The sequence below is a fragment of the Hakea prostrata genome, chromosome 8, assembly GCF_041222555.1.
Source record: "Hakea prostrata isolate BN-2017 chromosome 8, UWA_Hpros_2, whole genome shotgun sequence".
Classification (NCBI taxonomy): domain Eukaryota; kingdom Viridiplantae; phylum Streptophyta; class Magnoliopsida; order Proteales; family Proteaceae; genus Hakea; species Hakea prostrata.
The window spans coordinates 8,848,654-8,871,420 of NC_142607.1; the positions used below are offsets into that span (position 1 = coordinate 8,848,654).

Sequence of the window (22,767 nt, forward strand, 5' to 3'; positions counted from 1 at the left end):
GTCAATGGATAAATCTGATTCAAAAAAGGAAAAACAGAGTCAATTTGTAGGTGCGATGGGTTGTTCATTGGTTTGTAAACAAGTTGATGGAAGTTGCAGGTGTTCCAGGTGTTTGGGTCCATGGTGGGAGATCTCGCGAGATCTCGCGAGATATCTCGTTTTTTCACATTGGCAAGACGAGATGGAGGTCGAGATTTGCGAGTTGGGATATCTCGCTCGAGATCTCGCCATATCTCGCCCTGGATCTCGTTGGAACTCTTAATTTTTGCCTTTTTTTGTGGATTTTGGCTGAATTTTAACTTGCAACTACTCTAAGCACATCTACAACAAGGAAGATCAATCATTCTCTACTTGTCTTATGAATTTATGATTTAATGACTTATATAGAACTTCTAATGGTTGTATAATTATTTTATTCTTGAAAATTGAGATTGTGATACTCATATGGATGGAATTTTGATAACATTTAAGTTAGTTGATACATTTGATATTCTTGCGTTTCATTTATATGCTTTAAAGGTTCTATATTACATGTTGTAAAACATTGCATTCCCTAATCCTACTACATTTCGGTTTCACACTAGGGGTAGACTTAGAAATCATACATAGGGTTGTTTTTGACAAATCCAAGGCCACCAGCGTGTTCAAAGGCCTTAAATAAGCTAAATACCAAGGTTCAACCCAATTGGGACCCTAAAACCCACCGAGATGGGCCACCGAGTTGACGCCAAAAAATTGTATATCTCGACCGAGATCTCACCGAGATGGTCGAGATCTCTCTTTTTCAAGGTGGCGAGATCTCTCTCGAGAGCGAGATCTTCTACCATATTGGGTCAAGGTGATGGTGGTTGGAGGTTTGGTTTCAAGGCTGCAATGGGTGTTGTAGTTCAAGGCGATGGTGGCTGCAGGTTAATCTCATGTCTGTGATGGATGGTGGAGTAGTAACAGCAGGGCTGTCAATGGTAGAGTAGCAGCAGCAAGTTTGCGATGCAAAATCGAGAGAGACTCGACGAGTTTCTCTGCCTTTTTTTTCTCTCCAGCAGCGGCAAGTTTTGCGATGCAGAATCGAGACTTGATGAGTTTCTCTTCTTCTTTTTTTTCTCCTCTCTAGCAACAGCAAGTTTGTGATGCAGAATCAAGAGAGACTCGATGAGTCTTTCCTTCTTTTTTCTTTCACAATCGATGGGGTTTGTGTTCCTTGTTCTTCCCTAGTCGAACTTCGGCTCTGATACCATATTGAGAAACAATGATTTTGGTAGAATGGTTTATTGATCAATGTGATCTCAAACCCCCTATTTATAAAAAAGTGAAAATAACACTATTACATGAATACCCTTACTTGGGTAACTAGAAATAGAAACTTACATGAACAAAAACCCTAATAGAGTTGAACTCTTAGTAAAACTCAACCAACACATATATTGTATTTCCTTGTAGTCTTTGGTATTTTCATGTTAGAGAATATGTTGCAATCGCTTTACCTTCACTATAAATAAAGAATGCATACACCATTGTACAATGGGGTTCTTAATTCAAGACAATACCCCCAACCCATCTCATCTTCTAAACTCCCCCTTGGCTTACCCCCTTTGCTTATGCCTTCTCCCACTCCCTTCCCACCACCGAATTGCCTTCCCGTCCTCTGTTTTTTAGCATTTGGCCCTCTTTATGAGCAGTAAGGCTCCTTCAACCGCTGCTTGCGAAGACAAGTGTAGAGGCCATCTAAATCAGAGACCCTTTCTCCTCCCCCTCGAAGCCACAGGAGTAGTATTCGCTCCACTAGCGGACGGCATCGCTTCAATGATGATTTTGTAGTTGATTTCCGATCTTCCAGGAAGGAAAAGGAAAAGTAAAAGAAGAATAGGAAATCTTCTTATATTACTTAGTTGTTTGTTCTCTTTGGTTTGTATTTTGTGTCACTTTGCTTTGTGTCTCCACAACTTTGTAAAGGCTTTGGCCCCATCTCCTCTTTGTATTCTTTCCCTTCCCCTATTTCTCCCTTTTGGTTAATGGATTTTTTTCATTCATCCCAAAAAAAAAGTTTGCTATAATAGGGAAATATTGTGTATGGTTCATCTTTCAAGGGGTTGATATATACATAATTGATTAATGTGATTAATGAATAGAATTATTTTGTAAATGTTGAATATTTTCCCTTCAAACTTTAGATTAGGGTATTATATTTTCTGAAATCTACATCACGTTTATAAGTGCAGTATTATAGATTTAAAGCTCTCTACATAACCACAGTTTGCTATCTCACGAGATATCTCTCTTTTTTCAAATGGAGAGATGAGATTAAGGGCGAGATGTCCACAACTCGCTCAAGATCTAGCCTATCTTGCCATATCTCGTTGGAACTTCCAATTTTTGTAGGATTTTTAGCGGATTTCAACTGGATTTTCACTTGCAAGTATTCTTAGCACATCCATAACATCAAAGGAAGATCAATCATTCTATGCTTGTTTTATGAACTTATCATTTTAACTTATGTAGAATTTCTAATAGTTGTATAATCTAATTATTCTATTCTCGAGAGTCGAGATTGTGACACTCATATAAATGGAATTTTGATGACATTTAAGTTATTTGATGTATTTGATACACTTGGTTTTAATTTATATGCCTTGAATGTTCTATGTTACATGTTGTATATGCCTTAAAGGTTCTCTATTCTCGAGAGTCAAGATTGTTGATACACTTGATTTTCATTTATGTCTTAAAAGTTCTATATTACATGTTATATAACCTTACATTCCCTAATCCTGTATTATTTTGATATCACACTTAGGGTCGATTTAAAACTCATACTTAGGGTTTGTTTTCTCAAAAATCTAAGGCCACCAATGTATTCAAAATGCCTAAATTAGGCTAACTACAAAGCTTGAGCCCAACTTGGACCCTAAGACCCACCAAGATGGGCCATCGAGTTGGCCCAACAAAAAGATCATAGCTCGGTCGAGATCTTAGTTTTTTGAAGAGGCGAGATCCCTAGTGAGCGCGAGTTCTTGAATCATGTACATAACCCTTATATTCAGAGAAGTAGGTTCCACCTCAATTTGAAACATCGTAATTTGCTTATGCTTCTAGGATCTCTCCTTTTAAGAGAACCTCTTACTTCCCAAATAACTAGATGGTGACTGATAGGTTGCTTAATTGCATTAATATTATATCAAATCCTCCGTATTTTAATGAAGCTAATTGGTTGTTTATTTGGATTTATATTATATGGGCATATTAGAGCGTTTGGAAATTAAGTCTAGAAAAAAAAGAGTGGTTTAACCACACTGTCACATTTTTAAATCAAATCAAAGAACCAGACCTAAGTTAAGATGGAGGATTTGATTATGTCCAAAACTAGAGATTTGATTTTTTCCAAATCATAAGGATTTTCATAAAATGTCTTAATTCAACAACCAAAGATTTCGTTCTCTCTTGCGATCGGACATCTAAGGAAGAAGCTGAATTGGAAAGCGACTAAATTAGAAACCACTGCATTGGGAAGAAAGATAATGGAAACAATCAAATACGCAAGGAGGAAGAATGGAAACAATCATATGGGCAAGGAGAAAGAAAGGAAACAACTGAATTGGGAAGAATTGCATTGCTAAAGAGAACAATGGAGATGAAAAAATTGGAAAGGATGCAGAATTGGCAAGAAACCTCTATAAGAAGGAAGGTATTTTCGGAGATTGATCATCACATGCTACAACAAGAGGAAGCCACAGTTCTGAGGAAGAAAGGGCACGATGTTTTCTATTTTCATTTTTTTAATCTTCTTTCCCATGTCTAGCTAATTCTATCTTTCGATCAAGATTAATAGAAGTTTGATTTTCAACAATTCTGAGACTCCAGGTAATTAGTTTTCTTTATTTCTCAGGTATTTATACATTTTCCATGTTTATTATGTTATTGGATTAATCCTTAGACAAGAGGCGTATTGTTTGATGATTAATTAAATACTTAGTCAATTAGAATAATTATTTATTATTCTCATATAAGTGACAAATAGCATCCTCGAATGGGTAATCAATGCCCTAGAGAGTTTGCTATGAGAATGTATGTCCTAGTTTAAATAAACAAGGCTTTTCCGGGTTTATTGACTAGGGATTGGATTTTTCATATTTGATGTAATTAATAGACATAACTTAAAGGACAGATCCAAAGGTTATGTTTATTAATTAGGGAATAACTCAAAAGACGGATCCGAAGGTTATCAAGAAAGTAGGGAAAGATTGGTTGTTACAGGACTGATCCTCAATGACCATAACCAATCTACCCGAAATTAAAGTTTTTGTTTTTAAGTCAATGATTAATTGAGAGAATCAATACTGAAATTAAATCTTGATTTAAAGTTTTTATTATTTTGATTTTCTTATTAACTACTGCATTTGTTTATTTGTTTTATTCATTATATAGTTTCTTGATTCAAAACCCCTCAATTTTTTATCAAGGAATAAATCTTCACCAATCTCTGCGGATTCGACCTTATTCACTGCTATTGCAAATTCAGTGGAGAGAAGGATTATCTTTGGTGGATTCGGCACCCATCAGTGACTTAATGTTTAGAAAGTTTTGAACTGAGTTGCAACAAATTCTTCTTTCAAGACTACATGAAAAACTTTGTAGAATTGAATTAAGAAGCTTCATAATAGCCTACTTACCTTTGAGGAATCAAGTTTGGGTCCTCAAGAAACATTGTAGGTTGATTCTCATTATTATGAAGCCATGGTATAGGTTGAGCTTGCTGCTCGCTTCCCATTTCTACTGGTAAATATATCCCATTCTGAAACTGAAACATTAGAACTTTTTAACATAAGAAATTTCCCATGGCTGTGCTGTTAAGACAATCAGAAGATAAAAGATCAATTACCTGACTAGCACATTCTAATGTCATAAGTTGCTGCTTTCTGAAGTTTTCCTGTAATCAAATACAAAATGACAAAACTTTTACAACTCCTACATCCAGGATATCTTTTTAGGTGGTCTTCTCAAATGGCAAATCCTTGTTCCCAACCATGTCTTTGGGACAGATAGATCAGGAGAGAGATTAGGCATGTCAATGTCCATAGAACTAGTAAATATTGATGTCATTCATAACCATACAGAGAAAGAAAATGAGTGTCAGTAATCAAGAGTTAAAGTAATACCTGAAGTCTTCAAAGTACATACAGAAAAAATTCCATTTCCCATAGAAATACCACAAACCATCTATTCTGATAGAATGCACCTATCTAACAGAATATATGGCATACCTTATGTGCTCGAACTCGGTCAACCGATTCCATGAGAGATTCTTCCAGTGTCCTAAGATTCTCTAGGTCGTCAGTTTTATCAGGATCAGTCCAATAACTGGGGAAAAAATAAGTTTGACATTAATATATGATGGTTACTGAGCACAATATCATTTCCTGCAACCACCCCACACTTCTGTTATCTTGCTTCTACTATTCAATATAATGTTGTACTAAAAGATATGTCAACACCATTATTTACAGCTGAACAAGAAAGGTGTAAATTCACAAAAAACATAAACACATAAGCAGTTACAACAATTTTCACATCAATATCATGATCTAAAATTAATAATAAGACCTTGCTCAGGCTATCGAAGAGATTTATGAGTCCCTAAAGTCTGAAGTGTACACCGCAGTAAATGTTAGGGGATCAAAGGGTATCATTACCAGCTGGGTCCATTGGAGGATGGAAAGCAGCAAAAAGGGGATTAGGGACAGGTGGCATGGTTTCAGTGGGGGCAGCCAGACCTTAAACAAGTCAGCAGGTCAGGATCCATGTGACTGAGGTTGGATAGACAAGGCCAGAGTTGTTGCAGGAGACATCTCAAACACATGGCTTCCCTCAGCTTCAATGGAGACTTGAGGTAGGAAGCAGAGAAGCCACAGAGAAGTTGATGCAGATCCTGGTGGAAGAGAGCCTCTCCAAATGCAAGGTGCAGGCATCAGATCGAAAGAGGGGTACCCAGCACTGAGCCAACTAGACACAGACATTCTTTGCTCCAAAACTCCAGAGGCAAACCAAGTCTTAATTCCATATTCCTCTGTTATTCCTTATTACTCTATGTGAATTGTTTCTTTCATGTGTTAGCTACAGAATTGTAGGTATTAATCGAGAATTAGCTACTGAGAATCCAGGGTCTTAACAGAGATCTCTTGTTGAGATTAATCATATCTCTTCAAATTCAGTCCTATTATCAAAAGATCATCTAAGCCCCAACTACCCAGATCAATCTCTACCTAAATCCATTATGATATCTGCCTGGTAAGCTTTTTTGTCAAACCTTCTAAGTTGGCAAAGAAAAGAAAAGAATACTTTCTTACTCCTCATAATGAACTTTTTGCTCACAACGCAACACTAGTTAGGAGGTCAACCATTTAAGTAAGGTTACAAACTAGAATGGACAACAAAAACTAAACATGCTTGGTAGGCTGGTAGCTTTCCGAATCAACTTAGAATACAGTTGGAAGCTCAAATAGAAGGAAAAATGACTAAAATACAATGGGCAACTCCAATTACATAGTAAGCTCATGGAAGGCTCCATATCTAATGTCACTGTACAAGAAAACAAAACAAAAAAGCACCAACTCAAAGACAATTGAATTCAAATATGAACCTCAATCTTTTGTGTATTTCTGACAGTCGAGCTTGCAATACTCTTGATTGATTAGTCAAATCCTGTCCAGGAGAAAGTTTTGACAAAATAGAAAATATTATGGAAATGAATAGGCTTTATTTGGAAACAATCAAAAGTATCGTGTGTTTCATTCATGATACACACCTCAACCATTTGGGTGCTGCAATAAAAAAAAACAAACACAAGAAGGATATCAGCTTTGTTTAACTAATTACTGGCACAAGAAGAAGCTAGAGATTCAGTGGACAAATTGTAACATACCTGGTACCAAGAAAGTCGATAACATTTACATCATGATCCAGCTTCTTGAATGTTTTCTTTAGTACCTATATTCTCAAAGAAAGCACAAGAAATTTAACATACAGTTCTGATGGTTCTAGGGGGGGGGGGGGGGGAGAAGAAAAGAAGCAATGAGAATCTTGTCTTTAATAAAAATAAACGATATGATGGACAGGCATACTTCGAGGCTTTCCAACTTCCTGTAGAAAGGAAAAGCTATTGATTACTACTTATGCTTATACAGAATTCATCCAGAAAAAGCAACTAAGCTCCAACTCAAAATGAAATTAAGTGAACCTTTTCGCCCTTTCTTGTGGAGTTAGTTGGGAAAACCTTGCTATTACGTCTTCGATGGTACTGAAAATGAGGTGGAGAATCCAGAGTAATCAGGTAATATTTCAAATATAAGATAAATAAAAACAATAAAACTCATGGCTGGCTGTATAAAACTTGAAGTAGCAAACAAAGAGAAAGGTAGTCATTCGGACTTTCGGAACACATATTTTTATCAAATTTTATAAGAGAAAGGCCGGGATGGAAGGGATCTTGAAATTTTGAAGTGAGAATAGCTCTGGTTACAAGGTAAGGTGATTTTATCTTTGTCCTAGGAGATCTATGGTACTAATGAGAAGTGAGCATCCTGAAATTTAAGTGTCACCACACAATGTAAAATTTTTAAAAATAAATAAAATGCTTAATATAGTTTAAAAAGGTTGCCCCGTGTTGGCCTTCACCAATGTTGCCCCCTCTCCCCTTCTTGTTCTCCATGGCTCTTGAGGTCCTTTCTCGTACTCTCCAATCTAAAACTGACTAGCTCCTCATCTCCCGCATCCCCAAATGCAAATCCCACAAACTCACCCCTCACCTTTGCAAATGACCTCATGATCTTCTCCAAAGCAGACTTCTCCTCTATTTCCTCTATTCTCTCAGCCTTCGCGTCAACCTTAACAAATCTTCTCTCTTCCTTTGGGGGGTCTCTGATCTGGTCTGCTCCTCCTTTCAACTTCTCATTGGCTTTAGTCTCGGCTCCTTCCCTGTGGTAGACCTTCCCCTTATCCCCGATAGGCTCACTAACAACCATTGCACTCCCATGCTTGACCACATCCGGAAAAAACCTCAACTTTGGAAAGGAGAACTTCTCTCCTTTGCCGGCAGAGTGGTGCTTATCCGTTTGGTCCTCAATCCTCCTACTTGTATTGGTGTGGCATATTCTCCATTCCCAAAGCTACCATCCGTGATATCGAGTCCCTCTTCTATGCCTTTCTCTAGAAGGGCCAAGAATCTAATCTCTTCCTTCACCCCATTAGTTGGTCGGCTATCTATGGGCCCAAGCATGAGCGTGGTTTGGGTATCCGAAATATCCAGGATGTAAATATGGCCTCTCCCCTTAAACTCATCTGGAAGATTGCTACCAAGCATGACCTTATTTGGGTTAATTGGGTCTACTACTATCATCTCAAATCTGACTCCATCTAGATTGTCTTGATCCCCCCCCCCCCCCCCCCCTCTTGGGTTTGGAGGAAACTCCTCTTTAGACCTCTCGCCCTCTTTGCCATCTCCACCCAAATCTCCTTTGGAGCCTCATTTCCTTCTGGTTTGACATGTGGCATCCAATAGGTATCCTTTTCACCCTCTTGGGCCCTCACACTGTTTATGAGTCTTGCATCCCTAAGTCAACCCCCCTCTCTTTGTTCTTGGTCCCTCATCCCCCACCCCTATCTCACATAGGTTTGGTCTTCCCTCCCTCTCTTGGATATTCCTCGTGACCTTACTGTCTAGACCCCTTCCCCCTCCAAAACCTTCTCCATTTCCTCTGCCTGGAACTTACTTCGCCTTGCTCCCCTCCCCCCGGGTCCCCTGGACCCTCCTGGTTTGGTTTAAAGGGCACGTCCCATACCACTTCCTAGCCCTCTAGAGAGCCCTCAACCTTGGCCTCCCTACTCAGGCTTTTCTTACTAGCCGTCACATCCCAGTGAACCCTAATTGCATCCTTTGCTGGAATGGTTTAAAGGACCTTGAGCACCTCTTCTTCACCTACCCCCTTCTCCCGTCTCTTTTGGGGAAAAGCCCTAGCCTCCATTTGGTCCCATTTAAGACCCTCTTTTAGTTTTTCTCGAGATTGGCCTTAGATTTTGAGAAACTTTTCGGGCTCTTCTACTTGTGATCGAGCAGTTAAGCTGGTCTTCAGTGCCACTATCCACCACCTGTGGTGGGAGCGCAACCTAAGGAGATGGATTTTAAATCTTAATCCTTAGACTCGATTTGGAAAGCCATCTGCTTTGATGTTTCTACTATGCTTTAGTCTATTCCCCACCACCCGATTGTTGATACCCTAAGGAACAAGCTCATTGTTGTCTCCTGGGTTCTTGATTCCACTCTCCGGCCTCCCTCTTGAAAGGCTAGTCCCCCCCCCCCTTTTTCCCTCTTTGTACTTTGTTCTTGCAGTTTAATTTTTTTGATTACTCATTCAAAAAGAAAAAAAGGCTTGTTAGATACAACACAACCCACTAAGACTTATTTTGAAACGCATGGCACCAGTAAAATTCACCTACATGACTTGAATCTCAACTGAATCAGCCCTTTTCTGACCAAATGATTCCCAAACCCTAAGTAAACCCAAAAGCATTTATTCTGCAGGTAAAGGAGCAATTACTTTTTTTGGGGAAAATAAACGCTTAAATAAAAAGAATCTTTGATTGGGAAGCATGAGTATGATGATGCAGCTGTAAAAAATGTACTTAAAACATTTCAGATTTCTATATACACTGTTGGATTCTACTAGGAGTTCAATTAAAGTTTGTATTCATGTAATTTTTATTTCTTGTTACCCAAGTAAAGGTATCTATGTAATAGTGTACTTTCCACTTAGTTATAAATAGAGGGCTTGAGATCATTGATCAATTAAGCCATTCTACCAATATCGTGTTTTCTTAACATGGTATCAGATCCTAAGTTCGATTAGGGAAGAGAGAGGAAAAAATCTCCGCTGAGAAGACCAAACCTACCTCCATTGCCGAGATATCTCTCCACAAGCTATCGTCGCTGCAATTGTACCATCACCGCTGCAACCGAACATCTTCTTCTTCATCTGCAACATCCCATCGCACCTAACTGAGCTTTCACTTCAACCTTGCTTCCGCCATCGACCAAAGAAACAAAAAGGGAAGAAAAAAGTCCATCAACTCTGCTTGCTTCTTCCAGCGAGACTCAGATTTGCTTCTTCCATCAAACCATGGCCTACGCCTACGCCATCATCATCGACATTGATTTGCTTCTTCCATCGAACCACCGCAATCACCCAGGTAAACTTTCTGAAATCGATTTGCTTCTTCCATTCTCGATTTGGGACGATGCTTTTGAAATCCCATTATGCCCATCGCTTGGTCTGGTTTTCTTCCATTCTCGATTTGGGACGATGCTTCTGAAATCCCATTAAAGAAAAAAAAAAAAAAAAAGAGGAGAGAGAAAAATTGGCTCATTACTTAGTTTTGTTTGGGTTGTTCGGTTATTGCATTCTGCGACGTTTCTGTTACTTCGAAAGGGTGAAGACTAAAGAACTGCAGACAATTTTGTCAACATGACAACTATTGATGGAACTCCTGTTCCCACTAGCTCCAAACATTACCCCACTCTTCATCCTCTTTCAGTGAGATTTGATGGAACAATTAATTTGATCTAGTCTCGATCAGCTTACATGACTGTTGCTAGAAGAGGACTTGTTGGACACATTACGGGCAACACTATCAAACCTACTACCATAGGTGTTTTACAGGATAAATGGATCTCGACTGACTCACTTATTATGTCATTTCTTTTGAATGCCATGATTCTAAATATTGCCCATGGATATCTATTACTTGATACTACAACCCAAATCTGGAAAGTTACTACTGAAACATATGGACAGTTAGGGAATGATGCACAGGTTTATGAGCTCTAAAAGAAGCTTCATGAGACTACCCAAAAGAAACTGACTGTGGCCCAATATTATGCCAAATTACGATCTCTTTGGCAAGAGTTGGATCATTATGGGGATTATCATCCCCACTAACCTAGATGATGTGACTACTTATAGGAAGCACATTGATAAGATTCAGGTATATGACTTCTTGGCAGGTTTGAATGTGGAGTACGATCAGATCAGGGTGCAAGTATTAAGTCGTTCTCCCTTTCCTACACTAGAACAGTCTTATGCTCTTGTTTAGTGTGAGGAAAGTCATCGCTTAGCCATGCTTCATACTCCTATTATGGAGAAATCAGCCTTACAATCTGTTCGCACTAACTCTGATCCGGCTAAGGAGATTGTCAAGTGTGAGCACTGTCACAAACCATATCATACCAAGGCCAATTGTTGGAAACTGCATGGGAAGCCTGCTGATTTTGAGCAAAAAAAAGAGCACAAAGAAAGGAAAAACCAAAGGCTAATATTTCTGAGACAGTTGCCACCACACGCTCTGTAGACGTTGGTTTTTCACAGGAGGAGTTAGCTACTCTGCGACGTATTCTGCAATCTTCTACTGCCGGTACAGCCTCTACCACTACTTCTTCTACTACCCATACCAACTCCTACCTTGCTACTTCAGGTAAAACTTTTACAGGCTTTCAAGTTTCCTTAGTTTCTACTCCTCGGATCATTGATACAAGAGCTACAGATCATATGACAGGTTTATCCTCTTTTTTCTTACAATATTCTCCAACTTTCTGGAAAGGATAAAGTTCGAATTGCTGATGGCTCCTATTCTTCCATTGCTGAAAAAGGGACCATTCAGCATTCTCCATCACTTTCTTTGTCTAAAGTTTTACATGTTCCCTCTTTTTTTACTAACTTGCTCTCTATCAATAGTCTTACACATGACTTGAATTGTAAAGTGAATTTTTTCCCATCTTATTGTGTCTTCCAGGATCTAGTCACGGGGAAGGAGATTAGACGTGGTAAACTAGACAATGGACTTCATTTGCTCGAGCTGATTGGAGGATCTACTTCTGCTTTGATTACATCTTCTAATCCGGTCCATTCGATAATATTAGACCTTCATCAGTGGCACCGTAGGCTAGGTCACCCGCCTCTAGGAACTTTTAAGAAAATATTTCCTGATTTGGTTTCTTCTTGTAATGAGGATAATTTTTTTGTGAAGCCTGCATTTTTGCAAAGCAGACTCATTCCACTTATTTACCTTCTCTTCATAATAGAAAATCTATTCCTTTTATGCTCATTCATACTGATGTGTGGGGTCCCTGCCGATGTGTGCCTATTACTGGTCATAGGTACTTTGTTACTTTTATTGATTGTCACTCTCGTTCTACATGGATTTATCTTTTAAAACTAAAAAAATGAGATTTTTCGATGTTTTCGTGACTTTCATAATATGCTTCAAACTCAGTTCAATGCCACTATGAAGATCCTTCGCAGTGACAATGGCACAGAGTATATTAATGGTGAATTTCAGAGATATCTCTCTGACTCTAACATAATACACCAGACCAGTTGCTTTGATACGACTACCCAAAATGGGGTTGCCGAAAAGAAGAATCGGCATCTTTTAGAGATAGCTCGTTCAATTATGATTGCTATTAATGTACCTAACCAATACTGGAGTGATGCTATACTCATTGCTTCTTACCTTATTAATAGGATGCCCAGTAGGATACTTGATTTTAAATGTCCTAATGAGATTCTCTAGGGAGCCTCTTCTTTTATTATTCCCCCAAAGATTTTTGGATGTGTGTGTTATGTCAGAATCACAGCCCACCAGAATAAGTTGGCTCCCCTGCAACCTACGCTGCACACTTTTGGGGTATTCTACTACTCAAAAAGAGTACAAATGTTATCATCCTCTTTTTAGGAAAACCATTGTATCCATGGATGTAATTTTTAATGAGTCTTGCCCTTACTATACACCTCTCCAGGGGGAGAGTCTTAGAGGAGAGGTGTTATTTCCAACTTTAGATCTTCCTATCACACACCAACACAACTTAAGAGTTCAATAAGAGTTTCCTGACCAGGGGGAGACTTCGGTCAGTAAACCTAAGGACTCTAATCCTCTCCCTTCATTTTCTGAACTATGTGAATAACCTAGCTAGGGGGGAGACCACTCCTGTGAGGCACACTATTGAGGTCTTTCAAAACCAGAATAAGGAGATGTAAACTTATCAGAAGAAGAATTACAACCGGCTAAAGTCGGAGGAGAAAAGTGACACGTTACCACCTCAGTCTCGTGCTCCAGAATCAGATTCTACTGTTCCCCTTAAGGTATCTTCTTATGATTTTCCTATTGTTGTGAGAAAAGGAATCAGATCTTGCACTCAGCATCCCATAGCTAAATATGTCTCTTATAACTTTTTGTCTGACTCTTACCGTGATTTTATTATCCTCTCTATCATCTATATATGTTCCTAAAAGTTGGTAGGAAGCCCATGCTAATAAGAGATGGAAGACAGCTATAGTAGAGGAAATGCAGGCAATGAAGAAAAATGACACTTGAGAGCTGGTTACACTTCCTCCAGCAAAAAAAAACCAATGGGCTGCAAATGGGTGTCTGTGGTTAAACAAAATATGGATGGATCAGTCAACAAGTTGAAAGCTAGACTAGTTGCAAAGGGGTTTACCCAGACCTATAAGATTAATTATCATGAGACTTTTGCCCCTGTTGTAAAACTAAACACTATCAAAGTTTGTTGTCTGTAGCTGTGAACAAAGACTGGAACTTGCACCAACTAGACATAAAGAATGCCTTCTTATATGGGGAGTTAGTGGAAGAAGTCTATATGGAAATCCCACATGGTTTCTCCGATGACAATACTACAAGAAAAGTTTGTCGGTTGAAGAGATCAATTTATGGGTTAAAATAGTCTCCTAGATGCTGGTTTGGACGCCTCCTAGAGGCAATGACTTCTATTGGGTATAAGCAAAGCAATGTTTGATCATACTCTATTTGTCAAGAAGTCAGGTACTAACATCACACTTCTCATTTGTTGAAAACATGGATTCAAGTTTCCTAATTAGAATAGATTATGTTTCCTCATAAGTCTAGAGTTTTATTTCTATATTTCCTTTTCCTACTTAGTATAGGACTTAAATAAATACCCTATTAGGGTCTTGTGAATAATAAACTTTTAGAGGAGCAATTCCTCACATTATAACATGGTATTAAAGCAAGGTTTTATTTTCATCCTACAGAGCTGCTGTAAAAAAAAATTTGAAGTAGCTAGTCACGTGTTTGTTTTCTTTTCGGGTATCCTAGAACTGTATATTGGGTGATTAAGTGCATATCTAAGAAAATTTTGTCTAAGGAGTCTGGTATTTAATCGGACCGGTTGTGTCCCTCCAGTCTTTCCTGAAAATTTCCTGGTGTACTTTTATTCAACAATATACCAATTGGAGGTAACCTGAGGAGATACTTTTCACGTGAATTAATGGAAGTAATTTTGAAAATATTAGGGGACTTTTTCGTAAATTTTGAAAAAGTTCAGAAACTTTTTTAATTTCTCCTTGCAATTATGGCTGATCCCATATCTCCTTTATCTAGTAATTTTCGCCCTCTAGTAAAGTGCGAGTATTGTGGAAAAGAGCGTCATACAAAGGACAAGTGTTAGAAGTTGCATGGACGTCCAACAAATTCCCGTGGAGAAGGTAGAAATGGAATCAAGGGCAGCAATCAAACATCTATAAATTAAGCCAGTTCTAACACCCTGAGTACTCCAACACATCTTTCCTTAGATGAGCTCCAACACCTTTGCCAATTGATGTCCAGACTTGACTCATCTTCTCCAGTTCAGACTTCCAGTACTAGTATAGCCTCTGTCATTGATCCCTCTGTTGATCCACAAATCCCCATAGGTATTTTTGGTTGTCACAATGTCAATTTGACTTATCCCTCCTAGGTAATCGACTTTGGGGCAACCGACCATATGATAGGCTCATCTACTTTGTTTCATACTTATTCATCTGTCCCTATTGCTCAGGATGTTCGAATGGCTGATGAGTCTCTCTCCCCTATCTCTGGGAAAAGATCTATTATTTGTTCGCCTTCTCTTACCTTATTTAATGTCATGCATGATCCTAAGTTTTCGGCTAATCTTTTATCTATTAGTAGCCTTACTCGTGATATGAACTGCAAAATAACTTTCTTTCCTTCTCATTGTGTGTTTCAGGACCTAGAAACAGGGCTTACGATTGGCAGTGGTAAACAGAAAGGGGGCCTCTACTTAATGGATGGGTCCCCATCAGCTCTTTCTACGGTCTCTAGTTCCACCTCCCCTGCACTTTTTACCTTATTACAGTGACATAATCGTCTTGGCCACGTTCTTTTACCTATTTTGTCCAAATTATTTCCTGATCTGATTAAAAGGTGCAATTTAAATGATTTTTATTGTGAAGCATGTGTTTTGGCTAAACAGACCAGGCATGTTTACCCTATTTCAGATAATCGTAGTAAAATTCCTTTTTCAGCCATTCAATCTGATGTGTGGGGTCCTTCTCGGACCATGTCTGTATCTGGTCATAGATGGTTTGTTACCTTTATCGACTATTGTACTAGGACCACATGGGTTTACTTACTTCACCAAAAAAATGACGTTTTCTCGTGCTTTCAAAATTTTCATAATATGATTAGGACTCAGTTTGGGGCGACAATCAAAATCCTTCGTACGGATAACGGAACTGAGTACTTGGGTGGCTCATTCCCTTCCTACTTAGCAAACCATAGCATCATACACCAAACTAGTTGCGTCAACACTCCACCTCAAAATGAGGTTGCCGAACGCAAGAATAGACATCTACTTGAGGTAGCACGTTCCCTCATGTTTTCTATGCATGTGCCTCCTCGGTTTTGGGGTGAAGCTATTCTTACTGCGGCATATCTAATTAACCGAATGCATTCCCGAGTCTTAGACCAACGTTGTCCCCTTGAGGTTCTTTTAGGTACAGCAGTTGATAAGTTGATTTCATGCATATTATTTTATATGATTAATTTACTATGTTATTTTTCACAACAGCAGTCTTTATAGTCTCACCTAAGGTTTTTGGATGTGTTGCCTTTGTCCGAAACCACCATGTTCATGGAAAGTTAGATCCTCGTGGGTTAAAGTGCATTTTCTTAGGTTATCCTCCTACACAGAAGGGGTATAAGTGTTATCATCCTAGTTCTCATTGTTTTTTCGTCTCTATGGATGTTGTGTTCCAGAAACAAATTCCCTTTTTTTCCCCTACACCTCTTCAGGGTGAGAATTTTAGTGAAGAGGTTCCAATGTTGATTCCTCCTTTCGATATTTCTCCTGAGATTCCTACAGATGATCCTCCTTTGGAAAATGGAATGACCGGACAAGAACAGCTGGTGGATGATATACAGGGGGAGACTAGACCTTTGAAAACCTATCAAAAAAAGCAATAAGTGACCCCTTCCGAACCAAGCGAGTCAAAAGCTTTGGTTCCTGGCCCTAAACAATCCGTTCCTCCAGGTGAGTCTGCCTTTGACCGTTCTTTTAATCCTACTTTAGACTTACTAATTGTATTAAGAAAGCAAAGACCCCCCCCCCCGGTCTCTATCTCCGAATTTCAAAGTTTTATTTCCTCTTTGTCCTCTACTTCTATTTCTAACACTTGGCAAGAGGCATTATCTCACTCAAACTAGAAAGAAGCTATGGATGAGGAAATGCAAGCTCTGGAAAAAACAAAACATGGGACTTGGTGACTTTGCCCATAGGAAAGCAGATTGTTGGGTGCAAATGGGTGTTTGTGATCAAGTACAAGGTAGATGGGACTGTTGAAAGGTACAAGGCAATATTGGTGGCCAAAAGTTTCACTCAGACTTATGGCGTTGACTACCAGGAGACATTTGCCCCTGTTGCCAAGATGAACACAGTTCGTACTATTATTTCATGTGCAATTAATAAAGGGTGGAGTTTACAACAATTAGATGTGAAGAATGCATTTTTGCATGGAGAACTCCAAGAAGAGGTATATATGGATATACCACCCGGGTATTCTACTACAGAGGCTTATAGGAAAGTGTGCAAGTTAAAGAGGGCTTTATATAGGCTGAAGCAATCTCCAAGAGCGTGGTTTGGAAGGTTCCATAAGGCAATGATATCTAATGGCTATAAGCAGAGAAATGCAGACCACACTTTGTTTATTAAAAGAGATGGTTGCCACACTACTATACTTTTAGTATATGTGGATGATATTGTGATCACAGGCAGTAGTGATGATAAAATTTCAGCATTAAAGACTTTTTTGAGAACTGAATTTGAGATCAAAGATATGGGAAAACTAAGATATTTCATAGATTTAGATTTGACATATTATACTAGTGGTGTATCTCTATCCCAGAGGAAGTATACATTGGATCTTCTTAAGGAAACTGGAATGCTAGGATGTAAGCCTGTTGAGACTCCTATTGAGCCTAACCTACACTTGAAGGCAAAGGAAGGAGAACCAGTTGACAAGATAAGGTATCAAAAATTAGTGGGAAAGTTGATATATCTATCTCACACTAAACTTGACATCACATTTGCAGTTAGTCTTATTAGCCAATATATGCATGATCCATATTCCTCACATTTGGATGCAGTATATCGGATCTTGAGATACTTGAAGACTACTCCAAGAAAAGGAATTTTAATTTCAGCTCACAAACATTTGAAGATTGAGGCCTATACAAATGCAGATTGGGCAGGATGTCCAGATGATAGGAGGTCTACCTCTGGGTATTGTGTATATGTGGGAGGTAACCTTGTGACTTGGAGAAGCAAGAAACAGGCTGTAGTTGCGCGGTCCAGTGCCGAGGCCGAGTTTAGGGCGATTGCTCAAGGCATTTGTGAGGTATTATGGCTTAAAGGGCTGCTTCAAGAGGTTGGGACAGATTTGGAAGTTCATATACAGTTATACTCAGATAGTAAGTCAGCAATCAGCATAGCTCATAACCCAGTACAGCATGATAGGACTAAGCATGTGGAGATTGACAGCTATTTCATCAAAGAGAAGCTTGAGGCTGGGCTGATCCATATCACATTTGTTACTTCAAACGAGCAACGGGCTGATGTGCTCACAAAGAGCTTGAGCACGAAGATATTTAATTACATTATGAGCAAGTTAGGCATGATAAATATCTATGCTCAAACTTGAGGAGTGTTGAAAACATGGACTGAGGTTTCCTAATTATAATAGGATTATGTTTCCTCATAAGTCTAGAGTTTTATTTCTATATTTTATTCTCCTACTTAGTATAGAACTTAACTAGGTTGTAACTATAAATACCTTATTGAGGTCTTGTGAACTATAAACTTTTAGAGGAGCAATTCCTCACATTACAACATCATTGTCTATGTAAACGATATTGTCATCACAGGAAATGATGGTGAAGAAATTCAAAAGTTGAAGGATTTTCTTGGCAGAGAGTTTGATAAAGATCTAGGGAAGTTACAATATTTCTTAGGGATTGAGGTGGCTCGATCAAAGAAGGGTATATTCTTATCCCAAAGAAAGTATGTCCTAGATTTATTATCAGAAGTGGGAATGTTGAGGTGTAAAGCAGTTGATACCCCTATTGAAGTTGGAGCTAAACTTAAAGAAAAAGAGGGAGAATCAGTGGACAAAAGAAGATACCAAAGGCTGGTGGGGAAATTTATTTACTTGTCCCACACCAAGCCAGACATCGCTTATGTCGTGGGAATAGTGAGTCAATTCATGCATGATCCATATTTAGCTCATATGAAGGCTGTTACCACAATATTACAATATTTGAAGGGAACTACTGAAAAATGAATACTTTTGTCACCCACTGATAATCTAAAGTGGGAATGTTGAAGCGGATACCCCAGAAGTTGGAGCTAAACTTAAAGAAAAGAGGGAGAATCGGTGGACAAAAGAAGACCAAAGGCTGGTGGGGAAATTTATTTACTTGTCCCACCCACATCGCTTATGCGTGGGAATAGGATCTAAATTTAGTATGAAGCATACATTGATACAATATTTGAAGGGAACTCCGAAAAATGAATACTTCTTGTCACCCACCGATAATAAGTCAATTTCAAGTTATTGTACCTTTGTTGGAGGTAATCTAGTTACTTGGAGAAGTAAGAAACAGAATGTGGTAGCTTTATCTAATACCGAAGCTGAATATAGACTATGGTTCGTGGAGTTTGTGAGCTATTATGGTTGAAAGGCTTGCTGCAAGATATTAGAGTCCAAGTTCCAAACCCTATAATGTTATATTGTGACAAGGCTACTATTAGTATTGCTAATAATCCAGTGCAACATGATTGAACTAAAAACATTGAAATTGACAGGTTTCTTGTTAAAGGAAAGCTGGAACAAGGGTTTATCTGCATGCCTTTGTGAGGTCTGGTAACCAAGTAGCAGATATTTTCACTAAGGGTTTAAAAGAAAGAGATTTCATTCCTATTGTAGGCAAGTTGGGAATGACTAATATCTATGCCTCAACTTGAGGGGGAGTGTTGGATTCTACTAGGAGTTCAATTAGAATTTGTATTCATGTAAATTTCTATTTCTTGTTACCCAAGTAAGGGTATCTATGTAATAGTGTACTTTCCACTTGACTATAAATAGAGGGCTTGAGATCATTGATCAATTAAGCCATTCTACCAATATCGTGTTTTTCAACATACACAAAGAAACAAATGCAAGTAAACAACACAAATCATGTTCTTTGTAAAATTTATAAGACAGAGAACATTACAAGGAAAATAGGAGAAATATAAACAGTCAACTGATGCAAAATAGGATTAGACTATACTTTCATTCACTCGGATAAATTCCTGTACAGTAGGAAACCTTCTAAGAGGAGGAACATGATTTCAAGAATAGCACCGAGGGAAATTATTGAATATCTTCTTTTTAGTAAAAAACTGCCAAACTACATTCGGCAGAAAATAAAACCTCATAGGATCAGACTTGTTAACTCTAACAGGAGGAATTGACATTCAGTACACATCAAACTAGATCAGAACAGAATTTTTAGTCTCAGTCATGCTTTGAGTCACTCCAGACACACAGTTCCATTATAATACTTTGTTTATGTTTCGAATGGCAATACATCAGGTGATCTAGTGTCACTTGCACACTGCACAGTTCTTTCATCACCAGCTGACACTCACTCAACTCTGTCATAAACAGCCAGTAGATAGGATCCTACCAATTCCAAATCACAATGCATGCAACAATTGCACCTGTATTTCCACCAGACAATCTCCATGTGTGGTAAATGCACTACCATAAAAATCTGCTTGATGGTTCTAAATACTAATGCATATTTATTAGAAGCTCTGTATAGCTGTAAAACGTGAATACAATGAGATAAGGACTTAATAAGCAAACTGCTTAAGTGTTATAATTTCCTTTTGAGTGAATGAAATTTCTAAAAACCAGAAAGGCAGACCACAAGTGCTCCCAAGGAGGGAACTCTAAGCTCTCAACACTACTAAGTGTGATCATTTACAATCCCTCTTGTAATTAATGGAGAAGGATAACTGTAGTGATCTATTAATAGCTCAAGAGAAAGAGACAACATATTTTTTGTAATACATCAAGCAAAGAGGGGAAATTGTAGTACCTGCATTCTCCGAGGCACAATGTAGCTTTACCAGTTGGTGAAAACATGAGGAGAGCAATGTCTATATCACACAATATCGATAATTCCTTAGCTTTCTTCAAGATGCCTGCCCTCCTTTTTGAGTAAGTCACTTGCCTGCCACTGGTATTCTCCAATCTCTTTATCTTTAGCTTGACCCTCCCCATTCTAAAATTTCAACACAAAGCTCCTGAATTTTTTTTTTTATTCCTCTCTTTCCAGTATATATCTTTGACCTTATAATATCCAAAAAATGAAAATTCTTCCTGGTAAAAGTTTCCTCCCCCTCATGTTTTCAGCACTAGTCTATTTCTACATTTGCATCAGCACAATTCCCTGAAGAATGCCACTGATGCTTCCATCCCAACAGCTCAAATTTCCATTTGTAACATTCGTCGAAATCAGGAAGCAAAACCAATACTGACAATGAACAAAAAGACAATTCAAATTTGAAGCAATTTAAACCCAAACCAATCTTAAAAAGATCAGACTAAAGATAGAAACAAAACCCTCTTTGCTAAAGAAAGAAAATCAATTGGAAAGCGACAAAATGTTCACCAAATTTCAATCTCCAAAAAATTAGGAAAATAATAAGGTCGCACAAGACAATCCAAACTGCAAATTACAAAACCCAGATAGGGAAAGCGCCCAGTATCAAAGGCATCCAAAATTAGAACAACAAAAGCCAACTACAGATTCAAGCTTTTATTAAAATAGAAAGAACAATAATCTAAAAAAATAAAAATAATAAATAAATAAACAGTGAAAACTGCACAAATCCTCCAGTCAGCAAGAACGAAACAAACTCATTGAAGCCAGCAAAAAATGCAAACTTACAGGCAAAAAGTACAAGAAAGGGGAACCAAAAGAATTTAATAAACGATAACCTATAGAGATTTATAACTTACAACTCACGACCGGCCGACCTGCAAAATCGGTCGTTAAAGCGAGCGAGAGAATCGGGAGATGTCCGAAATTCTCAAAACCAACCAACAGAAATTATTTAAAAAAATTTAAAATTAAACTTAAAGAAAAAAAAAATAAAGGGTTAATAAAGAGAGAAGAAGCCAACAGCTCGATTTGGAGATCCAAGAGATTCGAAGAAATGGACTCTTAGCCCTGCCCTTCAATCTTCAACCGAAATTGCTCAACTGAAAAACCCGAAACATCCCGAAAGATAATGTGTAGCATTACCTGACCCAGCAACCTTTGACTCCATTTTTGCTGGGGAGAGCAATGGCTTCAAGAAGCTGAATGCTGAACTCACCATTTCTACCTGTCACAATCAAGAATCGTTGAAGTTGAAGGAGATGGGGAGAGGTAAGGATGGTGGGCATAACAGAAGGCAACGTCTTCTCAGGCAGAGGCAGCATCTGGGTGTCCAGTGGCTGGCAATGGTGGTGGCAATATCGGTTTCAACTTTCAACAATGAGGGAATGGTCGGAAAGGCTGGTGCCAGAGTTGTGCTTTGAAATCATATGACAAAAGCACATGTCGATGCCTGTTTGATTCATTATTAAGTGGGAGTGCCCCATGCATCATATGCATACAAGTGTGTTACTGAAGGTTTAAAGTGTCCCAACCTGTTATGAGATCAGGTTTTCTTGATGGTAGAATTGGATGATGGTCATGACCCTGTGTCAGTAGAGTCACAGAATCAAAAATTGGTGAAGTTTTCGTGTGGATGCTAAAGAAAAATGCAATATGAACCAAAGCATCGAGTAAATTTGGAATCTTCTTTTATTTTTTATTTTTTTAACAGAGCATTTAGATGGTTTCAACTTTCAAGAACTAATATAAATGTAGGTAGGTATTATAGTGGTGATAGTCTGATTTGAATACATCAAATTGATGTATATATTATATTATAGTTACTGTATTGATCAGTTCTGTTTAAATTCATTATTTAATCGTACAAATTCTTCAATTATTGTTGCACATGTGAGGTTGACTATGATCTTTGGAATGATATCCCTTTGTTGGGAACGTTTGATATTGGAAGTAAATGGTCGCTTTACAACATCAAATCATTGTCCCAAGGAAAACTTTAATGGACTTATTTCTTGTCTAAAAACTTTTATTTTGACAGATGTCTAGTAGATCAGTGTTTCCTGTTGTTCATGAATGTTCCCAGTGCCTTTAAAAATTACAGTATGTTGTTCCCCTGAAGAACAACACAATTTAGTTAAGGGATCATGGTTGTTCCCACTTCCCAGTACCTCTAAGGTTCTAACTGGGTTAACTAACTTT

General features: G+C 38.3%; 1 protein-coding gene across 4 annotated transcripts in view; it reads right to left on the reverse strand.

Annotated features, from left to right (window-relative positions):
- Positions 1 to 22,186, reverse strand: part of LOC149006691 (agamous-like MADS-box protein AGL30) — a 41,441-nt gene extending 19,255 nt beyond the window's left edge. The window contains exons 1-10 of one of the 4 annotated variants that reach the window (XM_089167569.1): positions 21,712 to 22,186; positions 20,500 to 20,937; positions 7,229 to 7,288; positions 7,113 to 7,131; positions 6,914 to 6,978; positions 6,797 to 6,812; positions 6,632 to 6,693; positions 5,256 to 5,352; positions 4,874 to 4,921; positions 4,665 to 4,792 (exon numbers count right to left, since the gene is read on the reverse strand). In XM_089167569.1, coding sequence (XP_089023695.1) covers positions 4,665 to 4,792; positions 4,874 to 4,921; positions 5,256 to 5,352; positions 6,632 to 6,693; positions 6,797 to 6,812; positions 6,914 to 6,978; positions 7,113 to 7,131; positions 7,229 to 7,288; positions 20,500 to 20,684 — 680 coding nt within the window. In that variant the 5' untranslated portion in view covers positions 20,685 to 20,937; positions 21,712 to 22,186. Of the gene's footprint in view, positions 1 to 4,664; positions 4,793 to 4,873; positions 4,922 to 5,255; positions 5,353 to 6,631; positions 6,694 to 6,796; positions 6,813 to 6,913; positions 6,979 to 7,112; positions 7,132 to 7,228; positions 7,289 to 20,499 lie in introns of all 4 variants that reach the window. The other 3 variants (XM_089167570.1, XM_089167571.1, XM_089167572.1) reach the window with 3 other exon arrangements.
- Between the last annotated feature and the right edge of the window lie 581 nt (positions 22,187 to 22,767).